Source organism: Pagrus major, chromosome 15 (genome assembly GCF_040436345.1).
Source record: "Pagrus major chromosome 15, Pma_NU_1.0".
Lineage (NCBI taxonomy): Eukaryota > Metazoa > Chordata > Actinopteri > Spariformes > Sparidae > Pagrus > Pagrus major.
In genome coordinates, this window is record NC_133229.1 from 26907320 (window position 1) to 26923397 (window position 16078).

At 41.5% G+C, this 16078-nt stretch overlaps 1 protein-coding gene across 1 annotated transcript in view; it reads right to left on the bottom strand.

Annotated features, from left to right (window-relative positions):
* The window catches only part of cdh5 (cadherin 5), a 37729-nt gene extending 22080 nt beyond the window's left edge, over positions 1-15649 (bottom strand). The window contains exons 1-6 of the mRNA XM_073481762.1: positions 15082-15649; positions 3715-3954; positions 3095-3383; positions 2169-2285; positions 1810-1977; positions 1490-1671 (exon numbers count right to left, since the gene is read on the bottom strand). Coding sequence (XP_073337863.1) covers positions 1490-1671; positions 1810-1977; positions 2169-2285; positions 3095-3383; positions 3715-3954 — 996 coding nt within the window. The 5' untranslated portion in view covers positions 15082-15649. The remainder of the gene's footprint in view (positions 1-1489; positions 1672-1809; positions 1978-2168; positions 2286-3094; positions 3384-3714; positions 3955-15081) is intronic.
* Positions 15650-16078: the final 429 nt, after the last annotated feature.

Here is a 16078-nt window from a genome sequence, read left to right on the forward strand (position 1 = left end):
GGATGGGACACCACAGGTAGACATATTCTGTTAACTGGATTATTCATGGAAACAGGGATACTCAGTCGCAGGCTATCAAAGGCGTGTGTAAACAGCTTAACAAGAATAAGACCTTAACCGCAGTGTGGCTGATAGCTGGCTTTACTCTGTACATGTAAACACAGCCGGTGAGAAAGATGAGAAGGGCTACAGAGCTGAGGGGAGAAGATTGTGGTGCGATTCGATTCCAGGCCAGCGTGAATACAAGCTATTACAGAGCTCATTTCATTAGAATACATTTTCAGCTCTGTGATGTCCTAAATACTTTATCAGAAGAGCACAATCCAGTCAAGTAAAACCCGCTAGAGTTCCTGCAGGCGTAAATAGTTCTCGCAAACCAGAAGGAGGCCAAGCGTTTAGGGTTTGAATTCTATGTTGGGCATCATTGTCCTGCAATAACTGATAGATTCACATTTGTACATTGCCATTTCACGTTGACATTACATGATTATGACCTGACTTTCATATCGGGAGGTGGAAGGTATGGTGATGGAATTTCAGTTGAGCGGCCTGCCAAGCTAGTGATTGTGTGTGAAAACATTGGATATTTTCAAGGAGACCATGTGACGATTTTCCCGCCATGTTTTTGGCGACAAAAACAGGTATTTTTAACATGACCACATGGTGGCCAAATCAGGTATTTTAGGCCCAAAAATAATCGTTTCACAACCCTGAACGGTGGTTAGGGAGAAAGAAATATAAAGTGTCAACATATCTGTGGTTTGCAGAAACGTTCCTTTTACATTTATTCTGCCGATTAGGTTGCACTACCTCAACCACTTTCATTTAATTTTGGATTAACCATACAATTGAGCTACCCATATGTTTTTGGGGACATTTTAGTCTAGCAGGTACTTGGAGAGACTGTGGAGTAGCTCAATGAATTTGAAAAAAAAACTTGAAATAGGGCAATAAACTGGATAAAAAAAGGTTCATTGTTAATCTAGAGTCCATTAGTGGTCTCAAAACCCAATAGTTCCACTGAAAGTAATAAATAAGTGGCTGAAATGTGTCATGGGAGAACAGTAGTATGAATGCAAGGACGATCAAGTACTGAAGAAAAGAAATGCACAATGGCCTGTATGGATTCATACTTGCCATTGAACAACCACATCAACTGAGTGTTCTCTGCTGCAAAGTACTATCCAATACAGACATGAGACCATCACATCTTTCAAAGAGGTAAAATTAAGAGGTACTTGAGCCCCTCACCCAGCGTATTGGACAAAAACGATTGGAAAGCCCTGCTCAACTCTATCGCAAATTGTGGACAGCAATCATGGCGGCACATTCACTAAAGGCAGAGAGGTTAAATATCCATAAGTATCCCAACTAAAAAAAAACCACACACAGCAAAAGAAAGAAACACACGGGCTGAATCACGCCTTTAAAAAAAAAAAGTGTTAGCCTTGAGATCGTCTACTCATTTGTTGCCACGAGAGCCTCCTACCTTTTTGAGCACGAGGTTGCCGTCCTTGTTAGGGCTGAGTTCGATATTAAAAATGCTGCCAATGTCATTTGGGATTGTGAAGATGGGTTCTTTGTTCTGAATCTGATCTCTGTCCTCCAAATCCAGAGTGCCTATCTTGTCATTCACTCTGTGGTCCTCTGGAACGTGCAACATGTACGTGTCTGCAGACAGAAAAGACAGCGACAGTAAAGGTAAAGAAAACACATGTTATGATTGTAATCTGACCAGGAGATAAACTTGTGATATATCTCTTGATCATAACCACAGATTGTCATATAGCTCGAGCACTCTGTTCTTACTCCGGGTGAAAGAAGCTATGTTGTCGTTGGTGTCTGTGATGGTGATGGTGACAGAGGTGGTGGCTGTGCTGCCAGAGGGCAGTCCTCTCATGTCCTGAGCTTTAACCACCACCACATACTGACTCCTGGTCTCGCGGTCCAGATTTCTTATCTTGCAGCTGATCACACCTGCAGAGAGACAGTGAGACAGAGAGAGACAGACAGACAGAGGGTGTTATCTCTGAGGTCAGCTCTGACTCATATTCCAGAATAAAAAAGCTTGTACATCCACATCTCGCCTAGATTAACTTGTTAAGGAAGAAGGAAGACAATGTTGCTGTAGGATAAAATCATGTTGGATGTCAGTGCAGTGAGCTTACCTGTGTCGCTGTTGATTTGGAAGGCAGAGAAGTCTTGGATCAAAGAGTACTTGAGGTCTGCGTTAGCAGTGGTGGGGTCATCAGCATCTGTTGCCCTCACCTCAATTACTTGTGTTCCTAGATAAACATAAATGTTAAAGAGAGTGTGCACCATCAATAACACATCGTGCTACAGTGTTCAGCAGCTGAACTCATATTGAACATCATGGCTGTCTAACTGATTAATGCATTGTGATTACGTGCTAAAACTGTGTTATTTAAGTCAGCAATGTGGCTTTTTTCACAGAGGGGTGTGCTAATGATTGTGACAGGTGTTGACATAATGTTTCATTTTTGCCAGCCTTTCAAAAATGTCCAGTCTATTTTTAATCTAAAGTACCGCTCAGTAGTAAATGTCAAACACATGCAGCGATGGAAACTTTGCTCAAGAAGAAATTGCTTCATAGTCATGGAAACACTGTTATTCATGTTTTTAGCGTGTATGTTTTCTCATAGAGTTTCAGCTGGATTGAAACATATAAAGCATATATATGTAATCATTGCGTTGGCGTTGTTTCTAGTCGAGTCAAAAGACGTTAAGGGTTAGGGTTAGGAAAACATGTTTTGGGTTAAAAGATAACCTTTGGGTTAGGGTTACGACACGTGTTATATAGGATACCTTCTCCCAGATATGTGTTATGACAGTTATGACAAAACATTTCAAAAACATGATTGGTCAGTTGCAAATATGGTCCTGGAGTAACATTAATTATGATGTTCCAGGAACAACAGCAACAAGATGATATCAGATTGTGAATATAATAAAAAAGGTATACAAGCAAACCTAATTTGACTCTTCTCATTCCATCACACCTTGAAAAACAAAGACTTTTCAACCCTGAAGTTGATCTTTTTCAAATAAATCCCCCGACAGTAACCCAACTCACCTATCGTTGACCGCTCCTCAATAGATCCATTATACGATCTGTCGAAAACGGGCGAGTTGTCATTGATATCCGTCACATGGACGACAAAGTCTCCAGAATCCTCGATCAACTTTTTGTTCCCATCATACATTCTGGCGATCAAATGGTACGTGCTCTTCTTCTCTCTGTCCAGAGATCTGTGCACAAACAGGTCTCCTTTGGCATCCACGGTGAAGATGGGTGAATTGGAGTTTGCTCCTTCACCTTCGATTTCAAAACTCTTCACCTCCAGTTGCTGGCTCGACTTCAGCTGTGAAAGAAAGAAGAAAATGAATACAGCTGACTGGAGCGAGGACTCAAATCAACAACCAACCAGCAAATATCCACAAATAAACTGAGTATTCTAGCAGAAACGCTCAGATATTCATCAAAGAGCTGGTTAGCAACAAGTTAATGCCCCAGATTCTTTGCATGCTACAACATCAAACTGAATGAAAGTGACAAAAATACACATGTGCCTTCCCTTCAGACAGCCATGGCAAGTTGATTACTGAGCATTTAAAGACTAAACTGTGTAAGCCGGGCCCAGGAATTAGACCAGAAACGTAAGGAGGATTCTTGTGTTAGTGATGTTAACTTACCTGTCCTATCTTGTAGGGTCTGGGTGCCGGTTTCTCTTCCTCAACGTAGAGAGAGTTCCAGATCCAGTGTCTCTTCTGCCTGACCAGGACAGGATGAGACTCCTTCTTCACAATGTCAACAGAGCCTAGCTTCTCTGCTTCCACCACAGGAAGGCCCGAGTCTTCAGCAACAGCAGGTAAAACGGACAAGGCTACGGTGGCCATAAGCCCCATAGTCCACAGCTGGAGCCAAGCCATCATCTGGGACAGAAAGGATGGAGAAATGAGGGAAATGAGAGGAGGGAGAGGGGTAAAAAGCGTGAATAAGGGTGAGAGAAGGAAGAGGCAAGACCGAGATGAATATGGAGGGAGTGGGAATGAGAGAGGGAGCAAAAGAAAGAGAGAGGAGATCACATTAAAACCACTTATCAGCTGTGGACAGACCCCTTCACTGTGCCAGGGTGAGACTCAGAGTGAAGGCCAAGGACTCGCCGTCCCCTTACAGGCCGCCACTGAGCTCGAGGTCTAGCTATCATTTAGGACCAGGGCTCTTAAACCTTTCCAGCCTGGGACCCAAATGAAACATTTAGCCTCTCATCATGGGACCTGGGCTGAGGAATTTCACTACTGTGGCCGTGTGGGGATCTATTAAACATAGGCCTGTGACCCATTTTAGGTCCTGACCCACTGGTGTCGCATGAGAGAGAGACAGAAAGAGAAGGAGACAGACAGACAGAGGCGGAGACAGAGACAGAGAGAGGAGCTGACATTAAAACCACTTAGGGTGTCTGTCTTTATCAGCTATTAGAAAAAGGGCATTTTCCATAAAGGGACTGGTTGACATTTTAAATTTTTGATTGGTATTTCCTTTTTTTCCCCCTTCAATACAGCACATACAAATGAGGGGCATAAAGAAAGGGTTTGGGTACAGCACAGAGAGGGCTTTGTTGTTGATACCATTTCTTGAAAATACAGGACTATTGGGCCAGTTTTGCACACTACTACACTACTACTTTCCAACAGAAGTTTGCACAACGAGGGGCCCAAAACAAACAGCTCCGGTAAATCAAAACACATTCAGACATGTTCAGCAATAAAGATTGGATCTGGATGTGGCAGCAGACTGCATTGCATTGGCCAAAACAAATAAGCAAGTCCACATTTCCAGTGGATTTACCTTTTTGAGATCATTGACTTGAAAAACAGGGGTAATATTTGGGGGTTACTACAGTATTATAAACTAATATCTTTTGGCATCAGATACACCTTCAGACCTTTGACTGTAAAAAAGATTTATTATTATTATTACCTCTCTTTGCAGTTTCCCTAATGAATTATTGTCTCAACCAAAAATTTCAAGTCTTCTTCAATCCAGCATGATGTTATTTCATAAGTTATGGTCCAGTAAAATAGATGATAAGGCAGAGTATGCTTTCGGGCGCGGCTACCTTGTGATTGACAAGTCGCAACCACGTCGAGATAGAGGTGTAACAATGTGTTTGCTCCGCAGTTCCTGTCTCTGATCCAAACATGATCACTATGGCTCCAAAAACCCAAAATAGTGACTGACATAATGGCAAACCACTGTTTGAGGCAGTGTTTCAACATTTGTAAGGGTCATTAGGATCTTCCTCTGGAGAACATGAAAGTCTAAATGAGACTACGTCAACAATGATGAGCTGAAATATGTTTCAAACCAGCCGTTTATTCATACACAGTTGACTGCAAAGGCTGTCTCACTGCCTTTCTTCATGAAGGATAGTTTCTCACTACATCAGTGGTGTTTGTTACATCATGAACATCACTGATATATGTGTGCGATGTAACACGCAAACAACTTGCAATATCGATTTCCTCGATAAAGACAGACTAAATTGTCCTCGGGCGAGGGTTTCACTCCTGTTGAAGTCAAAAATTTGGAGGAATTTCCATTAAAATTTAAACCAAACTGGCATCTCATCTGGTTCATGGCTCTTGACTGATTACGAGTTTGGAGACATTTCACTGCCTTGCATCACTTGCGCCTGCCTGCAAGCCATTTTAGCAGTATTTAACCAAAATAAAACGTAAAAGGCACACACACACACAAACACCAGCAGCCTGGTAAACTTTAGCTTTTCTCCCTCCCATTCTTTCTTACTGTCTCACCCTCTCTGTCTGTCCTCTCTGTCTCCCCCATGGTTCCTGTCTCCCCCCACTGGGCTCTATCTAATAACGCAGAAATGCCAGGGAAATAATCTCCAAAACATTTTAGTCTATGTGCTCTGTACTCCAGGAGATATCTCAGCACAGCCTCGTGCCATCCCAGTGGAAAGATTAGTGCATTTTATTGTCTTCCAGCCATTAGCAGCAGGGAGGGAGAAAGAGAGATTACGATGAGGGGATTATACCGGCACAAAGTCTTCTCCCTCTAATGGCCTAATCTCGTATTCTGCTGACCTCCCCTGACCTCTTCACACGGCTCCCCACAAATCAGCTCAAACAAAGACTCAACAGTGCTTTTTGGCCTTTACTTCACATGCTTTTGTTTGGGTTTTTATTTTTCCTCTTGTGTTTTTTCTTTGTTTGGTTTCTTTTCAGGACTATAATTAATTAAACAGAAGTGAATCATCCTTTATTGCGATTTACTGTGGACTTGAATGCAAGTGTGAATGGCTACAGATAGTGTGATGCCGTTCTTTTCTGATTGTGGACCCAAAATCTCTGTTAATAAAGAGAAAGTGATGACCTTATTTTGCCTTTTAATACCTTAATCTCACTTGTAACTGTCCTTCTTGTACGTCAACACTTTGATCTTACTCTGTAACTTCAAAAGCACCTTTTGGCACCCACTTATATTTCACATTTAGTTACAGTTTAGGATTTTGTTTATTCAAAGCCACACAGCTGGTATACACTTAATTAACTTGACAAATTGATGTCTTTCATCCGTTCACACTGAGCCTCTCATATGTTGTTGCTTGTTCCCAATCTCATTTCTTTTCTGCAACCATTTCAGTGCTTCAGAAACACAACCCTGAACCTAACGTCCGCCACAAACAAGAGTGTCAATTTTGCCATGTTGATTAGATATTCTGACCCTTAGTAAGCTATACTAGCTAAACATTAATTTACTAGATCACTGTAGATGCTTAGTCTATATAAAGAGGCAAAGTCTGAATCCTTGAAGGTGAAATTTGTAAGAAATGGCCAGATTTCAAAGGTAGCTCTGAAACCATAACCACTTACTGGTGCGCACTATACTGCTCCACAGTACAGAGGTGATTTACAGTGGTTTGGATCAGGACTTTGATTCTGGCCATATCTTGAAATTGAAACTGGCTCAGTCACCATCAATGAAAGGAGGCTTCTCCTTTTAACTTCTATTAAACTTGTATCATGTAGGTAAAATATTAAATCTCACATAAATAAAACTGATAAATCTTATATCTAAGTGCTCACTGTTTTTGGCCTATCAGAAGTTGATGTTATGTAACTGAGTGGATCGGATTTCTTCAAACCTTCCACTCCTCCCTGAACCTTTACACATACACTGTGCAGTGAGACACGGCTTCTGTTTGTGACCCAACATGCTTCCTGACAGTGTCCTGCAGTGTCCTCCTCGCGGTGCAGTTTCAACGGCGCGTCACCCCACATCCTTCCTCTCAACGTGTTCTGGACAATCAAAGCTATCACAGCCTGTGCTGTCTGCACATGTGTGTTCTCACGTAGTGGCCTCCAAAAACACAGGGGTCCTTAAATGACTTTCAAGGAAACTGGTCCTCCTGTAAGCTTGGAAAACATGTTTTAAACAAACTTTTAGGCTTTAAGATTGAAGTTTGGATAAATACACAACTTTAAAGTTCTCAACATGAGAACTGAGCTGTCAAACTTTTACTGGAACATAACTGAAGCTGTTTAATTGATTAAACTTGAGCATGAAGACCTTTTTAAGCATGTGTGTCAAATAAATGTATTGTTTATAATTGGTTATACCTGATTGAGACTTATTTATGTTTACTTAAGTTTGTCAGTATTACAAGAAATCAACATCTAACCATGTACATACAGTATTTAGTGAGATAAGTGGGGCTTCCTTTTACTTTTTATATTATCCTACTGTCCATTCGCCTGGATAAAATGTTAGCAGTTACTGGTTCTGCAAACCACCATGTCATACGTAATAAACTGTCATATCACATTCTTATCACATGTATATTACTTTCATGCCCGAGGGGGCAGAGGATTGTGGTGAAGTTACAGCCGAGATGGTTGCCAAGACAGTGACTGTCGTTGGAGACTGTTTCAACATTTGTCAGTGCTCAACCACTGGGTATTTCTGACAAGGGGTTACGGCATATCAACATTTTGAAGCGTGACAGCACTGGGTACTTTTAAGAAGACCTTGGGAAACTTTCCAGCCATGTTTGTGACAACAAAGCTGGGTATTTTTAATGAGCCCCCGGGACATCTCCAGCCTTGTTTATGGCAACAGCAACAGGTATTTTTAAGCATGATCTTTTCCTGACTTTAACAAGTGTTTTTTTGTGCCTAAGCCTAACCAGACAATATTTTAAACAGCATTCTGCCGATGCAGTCGTACTCTCTTCTTCTCTCTTGTGGTAAGAGGTAACCACAAAAGAAAAACGATGACTGGGAGGTTTGTTCTCTTGAGCAGGTAGGAAGCATGTACTGAGTTTCAAATCACCTCTGGCAACAGATTGTATCTACAAATAACATGTTAACAAAAATAACATATTCGACATTTTGCTTCCGCAATATTAGTTTTATTGGATTAATAATTGATAATGTTTTCGTTAATTGGGGCTTTAGCCATCCTGGGATATAAAGTTAAAAAATGGTATCAAGCAAAGACTTAGGAGAGAGGCTGAGTCAGAATCCAGGTAGACGTTTCCTCACCATCACATACAGTACAACATCTTACTCACACATATACAGTAACATCCTATGACCGGTTACACACACACACAATTATTGCTGTGATGACAAATCCACTGGGGCCATTTTCCCTAAAAGGGCATTTTTTAAAAGTGCATTTCCGTCTTCAGCAGCTGGCGTCTTACTCCTCCCCTTTTATCAGCAACAGGAAGCGTAAACACAATGCCTTCTGGGAAATGCCGACGGGTCTGTTAATGAAGGGTCATCATTAGTGAGCGTACACACCCTTCCTGGTATTCAGCTGCTGACTGCATGTCTTTCTCAGTTTCTGTCTGTGTCACACTTTGTCCTTTTCTCTTTCATTCTGTTGGTTTTTGCCTCTTGCTGCCTCACACTCTTTATCCCGCTTGTCTTGACTTTCTGTCTCATACTTTTCTTCCTCTTAAGTTTCTCCATATCTCCCCGGTTGAATTGCTTAAGGTGAAAACGACGTCTTGTTTTTCACACAGTCTATTCCTGTCTCCTGTCTATCATTCCTGCGTTTTTTCCTTTTCTCACCTTTGTTTCTTCACCTCTCTTCTTTTTCATCCCTGTCGCCCTCTTTACCTCACCTTAAAAGCAAAGTTAGCACCCTATAAGATGGTGATGATGCACGCCAATACACCAGACCTTTTAGTCCAGCCCAGCCACTTCAATCTGTGTACAATAACAGACCTTTAGAAGACCTTTATGAAATAGAGTGCAGTGCATACGTCAAAGACTGGTCATCATGTTCTGTGTGAAACCAAGACTCAAAGCTGACTTTTAAATCATGTCCATAATGTTTTGTAATGTTTTCCTAAGCCTAGCTGTGAAGTTTTGTTGCCTGAGGGCCCAGCCGCACAAAACTGACATCAAAGAACTAGTTGCAACAAAGGCCGCCTCACATCGCCTGTGTCTCGACCAAAAAGCTGCGCCTGAACACACCGCAAAGATTACAACTGACAGCCAACTAGCTTCTATGTTCTGCACCTATGGGGTGGAGATGAAGTACCTCTCCATAGCACTAGATAGTGGTAGTCTCTTTTCATCATTCAAAAAGGGCTCCGGCCTGCAGATATGTAAACCATTGTTATGATAAAGCAGTGTTTTTTGATACCACTCTTGCTTAATCAAGAATTTGTCTGATAAAAAATGTTGCAAATAGCACTGGTGAAGACACAGAGGCAAAAAATAAGCAGAAAGCGCACTAAATGGGTGAAATCATGGACACTGCAGTGACCGGGTCAATAGGCTTTCCCTTTCTTATCCAGTTTCTCTTCTCCTGCCCCTCACAGATAACAGTAACCCACTGACTAATAGAATAACTAAGGATGTGAGAGTAAAATGACCTTATAGTAGTCCTAATTTCATAACAAACAGTAAAATCAATTTGAAAAAATACACAAAAAAGCAATCCAAAGTCTAAATCTACAATTGACATCACAAATAGTAACACTGTGAGAGTGTGAGACCCTTCAGAAAGCACAAGATGGGGGGTAAAATGATGCAGGACAACACTCAGAGGAAAGTTTTGCACCATGTTGACTGAAATTTGGAAGCCTATTTCTTTTTCTTGGCACCTGTTTCATCCATCTTCAGCAACAAATTGAGGGGAGTGGAGGGACGAGTAACAAACGTCAGGCAGGATTGTTTGCGTATGCTCACCTCTACATCTGGATTGAGTTGTCAGGTAGCCTACCATCACTCACAGAAACTGACACGCTTCCAAAAAAATAAAATAAGGAGCCTCCCATGGGAATCTGAAGTGTTGGCAGGTATGCGCAGGTCACTATGGTGACTATGGATTTACTCTCCACAGACGTTAAAGGGAAAGATTGGCCTATCATTATAAATCAGTCGAGGCTACACAGACTGATGTATGGAAAGTGACATGAGTATTGAGTATGATCAAGAAGATGTAAATTAAGTTTAGATTTGTGTTCATAGTTGTTCATACCTGTCATTTTTGATTTATGCCGGTAGTTGTTAGTCACATTTATAATTTTCCTCTCAACTGTGAGCGCTATGCATGCAAATCTCACTTCAGGATTATACAAAGTTATTTATGGCATCATTTATCAAAGGCATCTTTCAGAGGTATGAAGAATAAATAACATCCAGGAATATCTGTAATTACATCTTTACATTGTCCGCAGGCTAGGGAGTGTGTGTGTGTGTGTGTGTGTGAGTGTGACGGAGGAGCAGAGATACAGTTGTCATTCTCCGGGATGTTTTGTGACTGGCAGACAGGTCTGACCTAGTTTTACTGAACCAAAGGCTAAAGCACAGAAACGAGTCAACAAGACTTCATAATCCTGGCGGTTGTTGCTGAAGGGTGGTTGAAGTTCATGCAAAAGTGTGGCTGTGTGGTTTTTGTGTTTTTTGAAAAATAAAATTCAGCTCGGTCCTCCGTGATGAAACCCGAGGAGAGTTTGTAATTATTTAGATGTCATTCATCACATCTTTGATGCTGATTAATGGCACTTTAGCTTCCACCCTGTTCAACATCAACCCAAAAAACAAAGTAGCATGCCGTATTTTAGTCTCTGCTGCTCCATTACAACTTTGCACCATGCCCAGAAAGTGTAATGTTCTTCTGATTTTTAAGCTATTTTAAAATTATTCAAATGTGACATTCAAATTGGCATGGTGACTCAGCGGTCCACGTCACCGCCTAAACCGAATCCTCACCAGTGGCTATACCCAAAGCCAAAAATATAAGAATTTGAGCTTATGGGAAGACTCTAGCCTGGTTTCAGCTTGAAGACAACAAGTTTGATCCGAGATCAAAGATCTTCGAATGCCAGAGCCTGAAAAATTGTAACAAGCATAAATTGATTGATGCATCTATAAATGTTGTAAGTCTACTTACAGAAATAGCAACTCTAAAACTGTCACATTTCTTTGATTAACAAGAAATATACTCTTATACAAGTGTCAACCAAAAATGTTGATGATGAGAACCTCGTCACTCTCGAATCACAAATGACAACCCCTCCTGTCCTTTAACTTGATAAGATGGTGTATTTTATTGATGAATTTCATTGAAAAGTTAAGCTAATGCATGTCCTAAACCAGTGAAGTCCCACTGTATATAAGCTTATGAGAAAATGACCCTACTTCTCACTTGATTTATTATCCAAATGTCCAAATATGGTCACTTCCAGCTCAAAAAAACAAGATGGCGACAGCGGTGATGCCAAACCCGAGACTTCAAAACGGTAGTGGGTGATGTCACTGTTATATGTCTAGGCGTCTGTCCATCTGGCCAACTCTCTGTCCAAGAATTTGGTCGGTTGCAAAATATCTCAACAATTGGCCAGGCTGCCATGATGTACTGTATTTGTTGTGAATATTCACCGTCCCCAGAGGATGAATCCCAAAGATCTTAATCATGACCCCCTGAACTTACAGTACCTCTATCAGCATGCTGAGGCCACAATATCCAACTGTACGTAAGAAATATATATCTATGCAGATGATCATGTACTCTACTTAGCTACCTAATGCTCCCCAGAGGATGAACTTTTTTCCTTTATTTTGACAATCTTTAAATGCCCAGAGGATGATCCCTGTTGACTTTGGTGATCACAGGTAGGTTTCTGTAGCAGCACCCTCACATGAACATTTTTTACTTGCACACAAGATAGCCTGCTGCATAATAGAGCAGGCTGACTGCGATGACATTTGCTGAAGCTCCCCAGAGAAAGGACTTCAGATGTGCTGACTGTATAGTGTGATCAAGAGGTCAAAGTTGATACTTGTAAGGCTCAAAAAAACAAAAAAATCGTTCCTGTGTTTTTCATCTTGTCCAACACTTTCTTATGAACACAGCAGACAGCAGAGCTTCAGACCTAAAGTCTTGTTACATAAAAATCTGCCTCAAAATGTTGTCTTTGACACAGTTTAGCTTACTTTACTCCACTTTTACTACCCTAAACCCATGAGTGTGTTTATTTAACAACCTCAAATCTGTGGTGTTGGACTGCTGAGCACTGTAGTGTGTGTGTGTGTATGTGAGTGTGTCTGTTGTTGAGATTAAAACAGGTTTAATCACAGAGCAGCTTCTAACAATCTGTCTGCCAGCAAGTCACACCAGGAACCGCTTCTACTCTCACGCATGCACACACACACACACACACACACACACACACACACACACACACACTCGTGTCCTCACTGACACCACTCTCATGTCACAGTAGTGTATTCATGCTCTGATTGGTGTTCGTACATTTTCTAGCTAATTCTATTTTCTCTCGCAATCAGACAAATCAGATTTTATTAAAGTGAGCCGTCATGAAGGATGTCGGCCAGATTTCAAACCGACAGTAATGACCAACAGTCATCTGAAAGTAATTTAAAGCCCAGCCCCGTTGGATTTGGCTCAGCTGTCAGCCTCTGTTTCTGCTGAGGGCGAAATGTCCAACTACAGACCCCCAAATAGTGAAAATGTGGAAGGAGGACATGAGGGATTAAGATTTACTCGTTCTGTTAGAACATACTGAATGATTGGAAAGTAAAAACATGCTGATTTGTTCTCTTTTGTTCTCCAGCCTCCATTTTCAACCAACACATCACATCTGCAGGTGGTGTTGATTGGCTTCTGCTGAAATAGAAAAATCTGTCCAATAATGTCAGTTTGCCTTACATTCTCCATATTTAATGAGAGATGGAGCTATGGACCAGATTCCCTGTAAATATCAGTAGATTTAATTCCACTCTATTTCACTCTTAACTTCAAATGAAATGTGAATTATGTGTTTTTCAGTCATGAACATGTTTGGATGATTGTATGCCCCTTTAAATCCATTCCTTATTGTAGTTGTTGTATCTTTTTGTTTGATTTTTATGTATTTTCAATGCCACCATGACAATTTTGTGTTTGTCTTTGTGGGTTCTTCTACTTGTTGATTAATGTGTAGTTCTGTTCTCTAATTTTTCGTATTAAATGCAGAGTAATTTAATTTGTGTCCTATCTTCATGTTTCATTGTATTTTCTTGTTTTACTGATAGTGAGATGTTAATTTGAGTTTTTGTTGTAAGGACCCCAGGAAGATTAGCGACCACCTTGGGGAAGCTAATAGAGATCCTAATGAAGAAACAAAGAAAGAAAGAAAGAAGGAAAAAGATTTAATAATATTCAGAAAACTAACATTAAACATGGTCAAATACAAGTGTGTTGCATTCTGTAAAATACAGAATACAGGTCAGTAACTGAAAATAAAACCCTAACTGGGTCTTTCAGTTGTAATCAGAGACTTCAGCTGTGCTAACATGGCCACAGCTGGACAGCTTGTCAAGCACTCTGACATATATCTGAATGAATGAATGGCTCTAATCATGAATCTTGTGTTTGTGTTCGTGTGTGTGTGTGTGTGTGTACGTGTGTGTGTATGTGTGCGTGTGTGTGTGGGAGGGTGAAGTCTCCCAGATGGCACCCAAAGGATTTTCCCTGATAGCTCCCTCTCCAGGAATTAGACCACTGGGTTTAGTTGCATCAACGGCTTTCAACGTAACAACCAAATCAAATCACCTCTGTCCCTTTGGGGCCATGGATCCTGATCCACAGAGAAAATCCATCAGTACAGAGGAACTGTTCCCCTTTACAAAATTACAGAAAACACTTGTGACACTGTGAGAAGGAATCCAGGACAACTAGAGCATCAGAAAAAACCTCCCAAACAGCATCTCAACAATAAAACATCTACACAAAAAGATCGTAAGATTATCGTAAGATTGTCCACTCCTCCATGTGCTGTAAGACAACAACAAGACAATATTCGACTGACAAGATTGTGCCTTAAATGGTGTCATCAGTATTTTACAGCCACACCAACTTAACATCAACTTGACAGTCGCAGAAATATAAAATGTTTTTTCTTCACTATGACCCCGCAGAAGAACTCCTGGTGGATTTAGTCTGCTGTTAAATCTTTTTCCTCCTGTGTCCACAGATCATCCTGCATCATATTAATGGTCACAGCAGTCTGTTTTCAAGAATGACAGTCCAGCCTCTGGGGTAGGGGGGGGAGAGAACAGCGCTCAATTACAGCATTCAAATCTGCACCGAGCTGTCCGAGATCATCGGCATAACGTATGTGCACGGTGACGGTGGTCGACAACCTGTCCTTAAAGGGCTTATAACCGTGATTTTTTCGAGTTATTTCAGTGCCGTCTTAGTGACAGTTTGACCGGTATTCATGAGCGTTTCACCCTGGAGTGACTGGGGAAGTAGCCTGGAGCGCTTTCAAAGGATCTGGGTTACATTTTCTGGCTGTGCTGCCGTACACTGCTTCTTTGAATCAGAAAAGGAAATGTAAATCCACAGCCCCATTTTGCTGAATGAGAAAAGCTGTGGATGTATCTGTGCATTCGTCACATCTTCACACATACTTGTTGTCTAGCACACACACACACACATAGACAGACTCACACCTGTGCAATCAGTGATTACCTGCAGAAAAATAATAGAGAAAGAAAACTCACCACACAGATGGAAAGTCCAAGCCAAGTAGAAATGTTCTGATCTTTTGTTTTGGTCCAAAATGAAGACTAAATCCTTCAAGGTGCTCTCCTGCTCACTCTCAGTGGGGTTATGCGTTATTAATGTGGCAGGCTGTGGTAGAAATTTGTGGCTGGTAGGTGGTCGTGTGCTCAACGGGGAGTAAAACCACCTCCTGATTCAACTGTCTCTTCCGCACTCGGGCTTCTTTTTGTCTGCTGCCTTTTTTTCCTGACGTTGGAAGAGAGCAGCAGGTGTACGGGCAGAGATTTCTCTCGTGGCTCACCGGGTTTCTGTACAATCAATTCCTTTTCTGAACTGTGGAGCAGATAATAAGATAAGTCTGTATCCCAGAATTGGATTTCAAAAGAAAAAACCCTACAGAGGAACAAGTTCACCCAGCAGGTAATCGCTGAGATTTCACTTTGTTCGAGCCTGACGATTTTCTTCCCCAAGAGGTAATAACACCAGTTCCTCCACCTCTGAATTTTTTATTTAAAAAAGTCTTTATCACCCTGTTTTCCCTCCTCAGGTTGTGAAGGTTTTTCCTCAGGAGTCCAACAGGTTTCAAGTCGCTCTTGCTCTTTTTCCCTCCCGCCGCCTCTGATGTGGTTTTCTCATCCAGCGGCCAAAAAGTGTTGAACCGCAGCTGTCTGACCACAGTCCTCTCTCTCACACAGGTCACTGCCCACTTCCTCTTCCTGTTATTGTGGTCAGTCTTCTTCGCTGGTGCTCCCCGCTACCGCTCCTTTTCCTGTCCTGGAGGGGAAAAAAGAGGTATGGAGAGAGGTATGGGACTGATGGCAAGACAGAAAGAAAAAAAAAAAAGGAAGAGGCAGAGGAGCAGAGATGGAGCACATATGTCAAAACAGCTCAAAGACGCTCGGAGAGGCAGTGGAAGCAGCCGGCTCATGTTCATGAAGCAGATGGAGTGAGTGTGTGAGAGAGAGAGAGAAGAAGAGAGGGAGGGTGATGGGGAGT